Raw genomic sequence first — 13,134 nt, 5'->3', positions numbered from 1 at the left:
GTCGGTAAACTTCAGCTTCCCGCGAAACCGCCGCCTTTCCCGGGAGAATCCAGTGACCTGAGCGGGGTTTGAACCCGCTTTTAGCAGGAGAAATCACGCGTGTTTGCGGGATCCTCCATGAATTTTTCCCAGCGCAGCCGGAGCCTGATAGGACGCCCGGAGTCACGTGATGGGAAGCGAAGCCTTTGCAGCTGAAAGCGAGCTAGGATAGTCGGGAATCGCACATCCAGGTAAACAATCAAAATCCATGAAATATTCAAAGAAATTCCGCGTCCGCGACCCCCGTCCCGTGACGTCATCGAGCCTGAAGCCGGCGGCTCGTGCTGGCGGTCAGACCCCCCTCCCGTGGCGTTAACGGGGCGCGTTAGCGGGCTAGCTTAAATGACCCCTCCGTCTCTGGAGCTCGGCTGCCAGCTAGCCAGCCGCTCCTGACGGGGACGGTCGCTACCGACAGCGGGCCGGTTCCCGCGGGGGGGTCTGTGCAGGCGTGCGTTCGCCTGTCCGCGCGCCACAAGCTCGCGCGCGCCGGGAGGATGTGGCGGGAGCATTCCCCATTCATAGTAACGGGCACCGGGAGGAGCGGCCGCCGCTAGCGCGCGGACGGGCTAAGCGGAGGCTACCGCGGGGCGCGGAGCCTCTGACAGCGGGGCGTTCAGTGAGAAGCGCCCGAGCATTCGCGCCGAGGGCCGGTGAACCGTCTGTGATGCTTCCCGTGTGTTGGTCCGCAGGACGGAGCCCGCTATGGGGGACATGAAGACCCCAGACTTCGACGACCTGCTGGCAGCCTTTGACATCCCGGACATCGACGCCAAAGAGGCCATCCAGTCCGCCCCGGATGAGGCTGAGGGGCCGCACGTGGCGGGAGGAGCATCCCTGGGGAAGCCTGACGCCGTGGGGGGCGTGGGGTCGTCCCTGAGACCCCCCAGCCCCCCCGACCCCCAGGCGGACCCCTCCATCGTGAGTGTGATTGTGAAGAACAAAGTCCGCCACGAGGCGGCGGAGGGGGCCGGAGGGGAGGCAGAGCAGGACCCCATTGACGTCATCACGGGGGCCGTGGACGTGGGGCCCAGACTGGGGGCGTGCGGGATGGCGGAGTCCGAGTCTGTCAACCACAACGGGTTTGGATCATCTGGAGCCCCCCACCCGCTCAGCCAGACCCAGTCCAACGGGGCTCCGTGGTCGCTCAGCATCCCCAAAGCGTCTCCGGAAGCCGCCGCCGCCAAAGCCGGCAAACAGGGAGGAAACATCTTCAACAGACTGAAGCCGCTGGTGGCGCAGGGCTCGGGGGACCCGGTGGGCCGCGCCAGGAAGATGCAGCTGCTGCAGCAGCAGCACCAGCAGCAGCAGGACACGGGGCAGGAGAGGGCAGACGGGGTCAAGGCCTCCCTACCCTCCTCCTCCTCCCTGCCCGCCGGTGCGGCTCCTTTGGCTGCGGGGGGGCCCGTTCGGCCGGCCTCGCCCTTCTTCCCGCCCTCCAAGCCCCTGCTGTCGGCCTCGCCGTCGGTACCGTCCTCACACCCGCTGCACTCCTCCCAGCCGTTCAACGGCGCCTCGAAAGGAGGCCCCGCCGTGTTCCAGCAGGGGGAGGAGGAGGACTCGGACCCCGACCTCGGGAGTCCGCTGGTGATCCAGGAGAATCCGGACTCTCCCACCAGCGCGCAGATGACCAGACGGTACAAGTCCAATTCCGTCTCCACGCAGCCCACCTCCTCCTCTTCCTGCCAGCCCAAACCCGGAGACACTCCCTCCGGCTCCTCCCTGACCTCCTCCAGCCCCCAGTCCGGCTCCACCGAGAGCTCCCAGGTGGAGGACAGACATCCGGAGCACGTCATCGAGGAGCGGGACTCTCCAGAGAGTCCTGAACCAGAGGTTCCTAAAGCTGCAGCTCCGCCCTCTAAACGATGCTCCAGCCCCGCCGTGGCCTCCACGCCGCCTCCCTCTGAAATGAGGGAGCCCAAAGAGGAGGAGGAGGAGATGGAGGTGGGAAACGGGACGGACAGGCTCCTGGAGGGTAAAGCAGATAAAGGAGAACATGTGAGCGCCAGCGATGATGTCATGGAGGTGAGTGACGGGAGGTCAACGGCCGATGGAGGAGACGCAGGTGTTGCTCCCGCTCCTCCTGGAGCGCCATCCCGACCCCTCAAAGTCCGGATCAAGACCATCAAAACCTCCTCTGGGGGCATCACCAGAACGGTTACCAGGGTCGCCCCGAAGGGAAAAGGCGTGGACGCCAAAGCACAAGGCGGCGAGCGCAAGTTCCTAGGAAACCAGAAACCAGAAGCAACCACCACCCAGAAGGTCAGCGCCCTCAACGCACTCCCCGCCTCCACTCTGGCGGCCAGCAGCGTCATGCTGGCCGCCGCCACCAAGGTCCAGAACAAGATGGCGTCCTCCGAAAAGACCAAGATTTCTCCTACTGCCGTGAGCATCACCAAGACCGCCGCTCTGCCCGCCACGCCCGCCGTGTCCTCCTCGCCCAAGTTCTCGGTGGCTGCTGGTGGGATCAACGTCCGCACCGGCGCCAACAAGACGGCAAACGGGGGGAGTGGCACCATCATAGGGGCCTCGCTGCAGCCCAACAAGCCGGCGTCCATCGTCAACAGCACGGGGGCGGTCATCTCCCGGAGCCAGTCCAGCCTGGTGGAGGCCTTCAACAAGATCCTCAACAGCAAGAACCTCCTGCCCAGCTACAAGCCCGACCTGTCGGCCCCGCCCCCGCCCGAGTGGGGGCTGCCGCTGCCCGCCGCGGGCTACCGCTGCCTGGAGTGCGGAGACTCCTTCGCCCTGGAGCGCAGCCTGGCGCGGCACTACGACCGGCGCTCGCTGCGCATCGAGGTGACCTGCAACCACTGCGCCAAGAGGCTGGCCTTCTTCAACAAGTGCAGCCTGCTGCTGCACGCCAGGGAGCACAAGGAGCGCGGCCTGGTCATGCAGTGCTCGCACCTGGTCATGAGGCCCGTCACCGTGGAGCAGATGATCGGGCAGCAGGACATCACGCCCATCGCTGGTGAGGACCAGATCTGACCGCCGCTTTCTGTTCTGACCAACGCCATGATTAATTATTTATGATGTTTTATTCTAAAATAGAAAGAAATGTAGAAAACAAATCAATCTCAAAGGGAAACCAAACAGGCAAGTTGAAGGCTGACTCCGCCCACAGCCGAAATGTGAAAATCTAGTCAGGGGGGTGGAGCTAAGGGACAGGACGGTTACTAGGGCGGGGTTGAGAATAATCGATTCATAAAAACATAAATCGATTTAACACATAAAGCTAAAGTTCGCTAGCTTCATGCTAACGTATAATGGGATTTCCCAAAGGACGGCTAATGCTAACACTCGGTCGACCTAAACATACATTATGACTAAAACAACTTCTTTATAAACTCAGTTATGAATTTTACTAAACTCTTTTAAGGAAATATTTTTACAGTAACTATTTGTGGTCTAAAATACTGTTTATCGCCATCTAGTGGCCAAACTGAAACGCCCTCCAGGAGAAGCAGAACAATCGGAGTTTCTCCGTTTGAGAATCCATGTAACTCTGGATGATATTAACAAACTCACTATTTTAGTGATACATTTTACAGTCTGTGATCTGGATCAGAACCAGAACCAGAATCCTAACCTTAACCTTTCCTCCGAGTCCGTGCAGCCAAGAAAAAACTTCAGAACTGACTACAGTATTTACAAAATTACATGTTAGCACCGTTGTTACTTTTCATTTGGGCTAATGCTAGCTAGCATAAAAGACACGTCTGATGATCGCCGTCTTTATCTTTATGACCCGTTAGTTGTGTTTCAGTTACTCCACAGCCGAGTGTTTCTAAACTTGTGTAAATGTAGTTTTGAGTGTCAGGTAGAATCAGTCTGAGACGTGATTCACTTCCTACGTCTCAACAGGTTTTAATGTTCTAACAGCTACGTTTCATCCCCAGAAGTCACATGATCACACAGTACATAGCGTTTTGTGAGCGTGGGGTGTTTGGTGTTTCAGGCAAACTTTGCCTTTTTGGATGTCATTGTGTTTACATATAATCATAAACTATCATAAATGTAAGAAATAACCACAATAAACCAAAACCAGGGAAAGAACACAGAGATTTACCAAGTCCACTCATGTAGTTAACCACAGCAGGGAGAGAGTAAGTGGTTTTATTTGAAACTGGAAATACGTCACACAGCTCCGAGTCCACTGACGACTAATCAATTATTAAAATAGTCGACAACTAATTTAATAGTTTATATTATATGAAGTCAGATTGTAGTGAAGTTGAAAGTTATAATAGCATTCTGCTAACTTTATGGACTATTCTGGCATTTATGAAGGTTTTTAGGCTTTTTGGGGGTTTAGCTAAAATAATCTTTTTGGCAACAACAAAACATCTCAGAGATGTTTCTTCTTTTGTTTCGGCGCATCTTCACTATCATCCTCCTCCTCTCCTCTTCATCCTCCTCTCCTCTCCTTCTCTCCTCTCCTCTTCGTCCTCTTCTCCTCTTCATCCTCCTCTCCCTCCTTCTCTCCTCTCCCTCCTTCTCTCCTCTCCTTCCCTTCCTCTCCTCTTCGTCCTCTTCTCCTCCAGTCTCTTCTCCTTCTGTCACACCAGGGGGCGCCACCACCACCTCCAGCCCCGTGAAGGACGGCTCCTCCCCGGCGGCTCCGGCTCCGCGGCAGGTCCGCCGCGCCCCCCAGGGCCCGCAGGCGCTCATGCCTCTGCCCTGCAAGAAGGCGGAGACGCTTCAGTACAACAACTTCAAATGTCCAGAGTGTCAGGCGCAGTTCTCCGGGAAGGCGGAGCTAGTGACGCACTTCCAGCTGATCCGAGGAGCGCCGAACTCGGTGAGTCCTGGACGGCAGCGGGCCGGCGCGCCGCCTCTGACGGTTGCCTGGGTAACGGTTTCCTCTGGTTTCCATGTCGTCTCTTCTCAGACGTGTACGCAGTGCTCCCCTCCCATGATGCTCCCTAACTCCTGTGCCGTGTCGGCCCACCAGCGGGTCCACAAACACAAAGCTCCTCACGTGTGTCCCGAGTGTGGCGGGATCGCACGGCAAGCTAGCTTCCAGACTCACCTGGAGGAGGCGTGTCTGCATTTTGCCCGGCGCATCGGCTACAGGTGAGTCGTCGGCCAATCAGAAGCCTGGATTTGAGTTTGTGCACCGTGCTGCAGAAACCGGCACCAAACAGGTTGTTAACTTAAAGCTACAAGTCTTTTTTCTGCTGAATTGATTTGTCTACAGGAAGTCCCGCCTCCCTCTGGGTCAGGACGCAGCTGGGATTTGTAGTTTTTACACTTAAAAAGTTCTCCAAAGTTTTGAGGAGTTCCTGCAGGAATGATCTGATGATGTTCATCTGCGGATGAATATTTTAGTGATCAACATTCACTAAAGTGTATTGATCACTCCCTCAGTGTCTTCAGAAGGGCGAGGTGGGATTTGTAGTCCGTTCGGTGAGGCCTGGCGTTGTGTTCTCAGGTGTTCGAGCTGCCAGGTGGTTTTCGGAGGTCTGAACTCCATCAAGTCTCACATCCAGACAGCACACTGCGAGGTTTTCCACAAGTGCCCCAGCTGCCCCATGGCCTTCAAGTCCTCCCCCAGCGCCCAGAGCCACATCAGCTCCCAGCACCCGGCGCTGACCGGCGGACAGGCCAAGTACTCGCCGCCTCTTTCTCTGCAGCTCCTCCCAGAAATACCAACAGTAACAACATCTCTCCTCGTTTCCCAGGATGATCTACAAGTGTGTGATGTGCGATACAGTTTTTACCCAGAAGCCCCTGCTTTACATGCACTTTGACACTCATTTAGCCAAGCAGAAAGTGCATGTGTTTAAGTGCCCCGACTGCACCAAGCTGTACGCCCAGAAGGGCTCCATGATGGAGCACATCAAGGTGAGTCTGGGAGGTCCGCTCAGGTGTGTCCGACCTTCTGCCTTACGTGTTGCCCTTTCATTGCTCTCCTCAATGAATGTGGCGTCAGCAAAGGCAAACAGCAACTCTTGGATCGGCCTTTGGCGGGTTCCCCACGGTGACCTGGTCAGAAGTTCCATGCCAAGAACAGACTGCAGGTTTTGGTTAAAGAGCTGCTGATGAAAATGGAGATTTTAACATCATCTGGTGGCATTTTGAGGATGGAGGAAATTTATGAAGAAGATTCAGCTTAAAATGAAAACATTTCTGAGGATTTCTTTCATTAAATTGATGAAAAAACGCTGTTTAAAAAAGATCGTGTTTGTGACGTAGAAATGTCGCAGGGCGGGGTCACAGGCTCCCTGCTCCAGACTCAACAAGAGAGGGGAAAGGGGGCGGGGTTGCTCAACAGTCCCGCCCACAAGTCAGGTGACCACCAGGAACACTTTGAAATAGATGAGAGGAGGATCGGAGAGCAGCGTTAAACTCATCAGGAATGTTTGTGGATTGTAGCTGTAAAGTTTTGGACGGATTATGTTAAATGTTTGTTTACGGCTCAGAAATCTGATAAAACACCCAGAAAATGTTAAACTGTGTCAATAAAATGTAGCGCCGCATGTAAAACAGGGCTGATGAAATGGATTTAAGCTCAATAGATCAATAATCGATTCATGAAAATATAGATCGATTTAGCACATAGCTTCATGCTAACGCATAATAGGATTTCCCATAGGACGGCTAATGCTAACACTCGGTAGACCTAAACATACATTCTGACTAAATGAACATCTTTATAAACTCACTGGTAGGAATTTTACAAACAAATTTTTTTAGGGTGAACATTTGTGGAGTAAAAAAAAAAAACATTCTTTCTTCTTCTAGAATAAGCTGTAATGTTTTAGTACGATCGCCCCCTAGTGTCCAAACTGAAACGTCCTCCAGGAGAAACAGAACAATGTTTACATGTTAATGATCTGAACATTTTAGTTAGAACTTCTCCTTTAGAGAATCCATGTAACTCTGGATGATATTAACAATCTGATCACTGATACATTTACAGGATGTGATCTGGATCAGATTAATATAAATAGATTCTAAACAAATGTGTCTGAATGTATAAACTCTAAATTAACCTGATTTAAGACGATCGAAAGAAACTGGAAAAAAAATTGGAATCGAATCGTTTCAGAAAATAACCGTCCCTAAAGAATAACCTGCGAACTGAAGGTCAGAAACAGGAGAACTTTCTTAAAGTCCACTTCATCACTGACGTGTAACGAAACTCTCACATTTTAAAGACAAAAACTGTTTTAATGTTGGACATAAATGTGCAGAAGCTACAAGTACAACAAACAATTCTGTCGCGGTTCTGAGTTTCATGTTTGATGCCGTTCGTTTCCATGGAAACGCTTGAGCGCAGATTCAAATTGAATGTCCAAAAACTGCATTTCAAAAATATGTTTTTAAAATCGGCATCAACGTTTCCTGCGGCGTGGATAAAAGACGTGAACAATCACAAACGTGATGAAGCTGAGCGCTTGATGCTGCGCCGCTGTTGATGCCTTTGACCTTTGACCTGCCCCCCCAGTCTGCTCACAGAGGCCCCTCAGCCAAAGCCGAGCCTCAGCCCGACCCCTCCAACCCCGTCTCTGCCCCGTCCGCCCCCTCCGGCCCCAAAGCCAAGCCCCCCGCCAAACCGGACACGTCCGATGGCGAGGACTGGGGGCGGGAGCAAGAGGAGGAGGAGGAGGAGGAGGAGGAGGAAGACGACGATGATGACGACTACGAGGCTCCGGGGGGGCACCCTGCGGCCGGAGCAGACGGCGGGCACGCCAGCGCCCTGACGGAGTGGACGTGTCCTCAGTGCCAGAGCACCTTCACCGACAACGACGACTACCTGAGTCACGTCAAGATGGAGCACGGGAAGGTGAGGCGCTCGCCGCGGAGCCGTCAGTGCTGACAGACGCCGGAATAATCGATGCTTGTACTCTGAAGTTCCCCTGTAGGATCTGTGGCGGCACCTTCAGCACGTCTTCCAGCCTGCGGCGCCACGAGCGCGTCATTCACGAGGGCAACAAGCGAGTCTTCCATTGCCAGTAAGTCCTTGCAGAGGCTGTCGTTGCATGTTCTGGCCACCGGGGGCAGTATGGTCTCTTCTGAACTCCTTCCTGTTTGCCCTCAGATTTTGCACAGAGGGTAAACGGACCTTCGGCAGCCGCTTCCTGCTGGACAAACACGTCCGCCTGCACCACAAAGCCGCAGACGTGAGTCCGCCTCCGTTTCCCTTCAAACCTTCAGACGTTCGTTTTATTACTCGACATTGAACGTTAACCACGCTTCTCGCCGCCGCAGGGCCCCCCCCTCACCAGGAAGCGTGCAGCCACAGGGGGGGAGGGGCCGGGCAGCTCGTCGGAGCAGGACGGCGAGGTCGGCCCGCCCCCTTCCCACCCAGCAGTGGAGGAAGAAAACGCCCCAGAAGAAGGAGCCGGTCCCGCCAAAAGGACCCGAGCTTCCACGCTGTCCACGTCGTCGGCGCCCGGCGAGCTGGAGGAGGAGGACAGCGTCTTCCGCTGCATCCCCTGCGGTTTCTCCACGGAGGACGGGGCGGAGTTCCAGCGGCACATCCCGCAGCACCGCGGCGACACCGCCTCCTTCCAGTGCCTGCAGTGCGGCGTCTGCTTCGCCTCGGCCGGCTCGCTCGGCCGCCACCGCTTCATCACCCACCGGGTGAGGGACGCCCCGGGCGAGGCGGAGCGCGGCGGCCCCCAGGGCTCCCCGCTGGGCTCCCCCGCCGCCTCCCCTCAGGAGGGGGAGGACGGCGACGGCAACCTGAGCTGCAAGGTGTGCGGCCGGCGCTTCGACAAGGCCTCCGACCTCAACACCCACTTCAGGACCCACGGCATGGCCTTCCTCACCGCACACAAGACGGACAAGCCCTGAGGGGGTGGGGGGAACACAGCTGCAGTTTTTTAAGATTTTAGCCCCTCCCACTGTCACACCTTTGTGTGCAGACTGCATGTTTGATCCTCGGCTCACCTGCGGTCACCTTTACCGTGTGACTCCTCCCCCCTTCACTGCACTGACTGTAGCCTGCTCCCAAGCCCCTCCCACTGGACTGATGCTCTCATGGTCGTGCTGCTGCTTACCTGGACTCCGCCCACCGCTCTGTGACATCAGACTCCCTGATGGCGGGAGTCCACGCCCACTTTAGCTTATTTATTCCTGCAGAACAGACTTGTGGAGACGATGAAGGCCTTTCCGGTGACGATGTTTGGGAGGTTCGTAGCGTGTCGTGAGAATCATGTGATGTGAATCGTGAAGCTAGAGGGGGGGGGTGAGTAGTTTGTGTTTTGCGTGTAAATACACAGAAACCACAGCTGGGGGCGGCGTTCTCGTTTTAGTAACTCGCTATCATGTCAAACGTAGAGTATTCGTATCGTTCTCCCCTCAATCTGAAATGAAAAGAAAACAGCCCCCCCCCCGTCCCCCGAATAAGCTTCATTGTAATTACAAAGCAGAGCGGCGGTGGGGGCGGGGCATCCTGCGGTCTCTCCTCCAGGATCTGCACTTCCTTCCTTCCTTCCTGTCGTGGCGTTTCCGTGCTGCAGCTCCGGCGGCTGCAGGATGGGGGCGCCACTGCTTCTGTTTGTATCTTTTCTATGTCATATTTATATAGCTGAATAGTGGACGTTCATGTCATTTTCTTTTCCATGGTTGTGATCCGCTTGCTGAAATGCCATCACTTTTGTGCTGTTTGGAAATAAATGTGTAAAAGTGAATCGAGGAGTGTCTGGTGTTTATCTGCAAAACCCTCTGGAATCTTCTAGAAACTCTCCAACAGACCGACTTCTGACAGTTTCTCTGGAGAGACACTCAGCAGCAGGTCTAGAGTTTCTTCATGTTCTTGGTCTGCTCCAGCACAGCCTCTTCATGGCTTTAGAACTCTAGCAATGGAAGGAAACACATTTTCTAGTCTCCAGAAGCTCCTGTCTCTCAGGTTTTAGACATCTCCTGCTTCAACAGACAAGTTTCTGATTAAATTTAAAATGATTCTCCTCACACTGCATTGAATCAGGTGTGATGAAATAGTTAAATACCTGAAATCTAAAAGAAGAGCCCAGCCACCATGGCTAAGTGGACCCCATCTGTGTTTGTCCACATCGGCTTAAGGGGGACACTCAGCGCGTTGGCTCGCTACGCTAGCCAGCCTCCCAGTGGATGCATAGCATGCTAGCGGGCTCTGCTGTAGCATGCTAGCGGGCTCTGCTGTAGCATGCTAGCGGGCTCTGCTGTAGCATGCTAGCCACCTCTGCTGTAGCACGCTAGCCACCTCTGCTGTAGCATGCTAGCCACCTCTGCTGTAGCATGCTAGCGGGCTCTGCTGTAGTAACATCTGCTGTAGAGAGCTAGCAAGATCCACTGTCCACCGGATGGCTGGCTAGCGTAGCCAGACAACCCACTGAGTGTCCCCCTTAAGCCGATGTGGACAAACACAGGTGGGGCCCCCACAGAAACTGTGGACAAACCCGATCGGGGTCCACACTTCCTGCCCCCCACATGAGGCCCATCTGGCCTTGCTGGCTGGGAGGAGACTCAACAACCAGGATAAGAACTCTATAGGAAAAGTCATCCATACCCACAAATACCCTTATTACACATATATTATTGTGGCTACATTATTTAAGTCATATTCACAAGTTTTTAGTGTCTGTAAAGCTGTTAAGTAGCTGCAAATATTTTTATTGTTTATTTGTTTTGTTATATTTAAATGTCATTAACTTAACTTTAAAACATATAAGTCACCATGTGAATATCACTCCTTTACTGCATCCATCTAAAGTATCAACAGTACATAGAGGGAACAGGACTGATTGACTCCGCCCCCCTGGCATTCCAAACAGGAAGTACCCACTGGTTCCAGAAAGTCAAAACCCCATAGATTTCTATAGAGAAATAAACAGCTATTACTCAGTCATTCCATTAGTCAGAATAACCACTCTTGCTCTGGTCTCTCTTTTTAACATGTTTTTTTACCAGCTCAGCGGCCTTGTGGTGGAGTGTCTGCATTGAGAACGGAAGGTTGTGTGATCAAATCCAGTCCGAGTCGTACCAAAGACTAAACTGGGACCAAGAGCCTCCCTCCTTGATACTCAGTATTAAGAGGTTGGATTGGAGATGGTTCCTGAGTGCGGCTGTGTCTGCAGCTCACCACTCCCCCAGGGGAGGGGTCAAACCCAGAGAATAAATGTCACACATCTAGATGTGTGACAAGTAATGAGACTTTAACTTTTGACTTGATAATCCTAAATTTTTTTTCATGATACAATTTTTATTATCGTAAGTTATTGAAGTGGTCTAGGGTGGTACGTATGAACACTGACCCGGGACGGATCAGGACAACTTTTCCTCTCAGTTCCTGTCCTGACACTGACATTCTCCAGAGAGGACTCTCTGAACCAGGCCCGAACCTTGGCTCCATGGCTCCCTAGGTAAAACGTGATTCGACTGCATCCCTCGTGGTGTCCTGTGGAGGGCGCTCTAAGACTACAGGTCCGGGGAGCCTTATTGAGGGCTGTCCAGTCTCTGTATGACCGAACTAGGAGCTTGGTTCTCCTACATGTTGGACTCTGTATTCACAGATGTCTTCAGTTTCTAACCCTTACTAGTAAGGGGGAATACTGTAAGAGAATGACTCTGTTACTCAGGAAAGAGAGGCCAGTATTTCAAGAAAATACATACAAAAGTTTTATTTAAAATACAATTTTAAAAGTCCAATGTTAAAATGGAAAAATCAGAGGAGGAGACAGGTGCTTATTCTTGTTGCCACAACAGTGGTGCCTAAACTTCTTCCCTCCACCAATCTGAAAAACCACCAAGTGACAGACACACAATACAGACAGGAGAGGAAAAGAGACAGTCAAAGAGAAGGAAAGCCATCTGCTTCAGAAACACAAAATGCAGAAACCAAAACGACACCACAATTGGATGGACGGCAATCAGCTAAACTCCGCCTCTCAGAGCTATGGCAGTGCCAGTACCCAAACAATAGTGTACAGAACTCTGTGTCATCAGAACAATGGCATGAACCACAACACCTGAACAGCAGCACATACAGATAAGTGTATGTTAAAACACAAATAAACGGAACACAACTAACAAACATAGCTGCTCCTGCAGCTTTAGGGGACGACCGGCAGGAGTCGTGGGATCAGCATAGACACGTCCAGCCTGTGATCCGGCTCACGGTTAGAGACCAAAGACTCAGCCCAACACCGTCTGATGCTACAATCAGGAAATCACTGCACTGAATAACGTTTGGACTCAACCTAAAGATAGCCACCGCGCTGAGCAGCCTGAGGCTGCGCTTAACCGGTGCGACCTAGAACCAGCAGGCTGAGGCTGATTCTCACTCTGACAGAGGGGAGGGGCTTTTGTCAGCCCTCTGCAGGTCAGCAGGTCGTGTGCAAGAGTGGAATCAATTCACCAAGTGGCCCTCCACCTGCCACACCCAGGATTTCATCTCTGCTCTTTGCAGATGATGTTGTCCTGTTGACTTCATGGAGCGAGGACCTCCTGCATGTACTGGAGGTCCTGGGATGAGGGTCAGCACCGCTGACTCTGAGTCCATGGTTCTGGACTGGAGAAAGGTCTCTTGGTGGGTGGAGAGCTCCTCCCTCAGGGGAAGGAGTTTAAATATCTTGGGGTCATATTCACGAGTGATGGAAGATCAGAGCGTGAGATCGACAGGTGGACTGGAGCGGCGTCCGCCGTTATACAGTCGCTGTTCTGGCCCGTCATGGTGAAGAGAGAACTGAGCTAGAAAGCAAAGCTCTCAATCTACCGGTCGATCTTCGTTCCAGTACTCACCTCATGAGCTCTGAGTCATGACTAAAAGAACGAGATCCAGACTACAAGCGTCTGAAATGAGTTTCCTCTGGAGGGTGGCTGAACGCTACCGTAGAGATAGAAGCTCAGTCACCCGGAGAGAGCTCGGAGTAGAGCCACTTCTCCTCCACATCCATAGGAGACAGTTGAGGTGTCTCGAGCATCTGGTCTGGATCCCTCCTGGACGCCTCCCTGGAGAGGTGTTCCGGGCATGTCCTACTGGGAGGAGGTCTTGGGGAAGACCCAGGACACGCTGGAGAGACTATGTCTCTCTGCTGGTCTGGAAAACCTCAGGGTCCCCCCAGAGGAGCTGGAGGAAGTGACCAGGTAGAGGGAAGATGGATGGAT

The 13,134-nt window shown here is 53.2% G+C and overlaps 1 protein-coding gene and 1 non-coding gene across 3 annotated transcripts; both read left to right on the top strand.

Moving 5' to 3' along the window:
* The first annotated feature begins 95 nt into the window (after nt 1-95).
* znf687b (zinc finger protein 687b) lies at nt 96-9,680 on the top strand. Of its 2 annotated transcripts, none has more exons than XM_024298500.2 (10): nt 96-230; nt 729-3,007; nt 4,605-4,837; nt 4,928-5,112; nt 5,471-5,647; nt 5,721-5,883; nt 7,490-7,828; nt 7,897-7,997; nt 8,084-8,165; nt 8,254-9,680. In XM_024298500.2, the coding sequence occupies exons 2-10, from the start codon at nt 742-744 to the stop codon at nt 8,839-8,841; spliced, it is 4,134 nt and encodes a 1,377-aa protein (XP_024154268.1). In that variant the 5' UTR covers nt 96-230; nt 729-741; the 3' UTR covers nt 8,842-9,680. The 2 variants fall into 2 exon arrangements, with proteins under 2 accessions (XP_024154268.1, XP_024154267.1); XM_024298499.2 differs by having other exon boundaries at nt 4,581-4,837.
* On the top strand, nt 5,922-6,054 carry LOC112162720. The gene has a single exon (XR_002922140.1). It is a non-coding gene; the product is annotated as a small nucleolar RNA SNORA13 (small nucleolar RNA).
* Nucleotides 9,681-13,134: the final 3,454 nt, after the last annotated feature.

The sequence above is a fragment of the Oryzias melastigma genome, linkage group LG11, assembly GCF_002922805.2.
Source record: "Oryzias melastigma strain HK-1 linkage group LG11, ASM292280v2, whole genome shotgun sequence".
NCBI lineage: Eukaryota > Metazoa > Chordata > Actinopteri > Beloniformes > Adrianichthyidae > Oryzias > Oryzias melastigma.
This window is presented reverse-complemented; position numbering and strand designations above follow the sequence as displayed.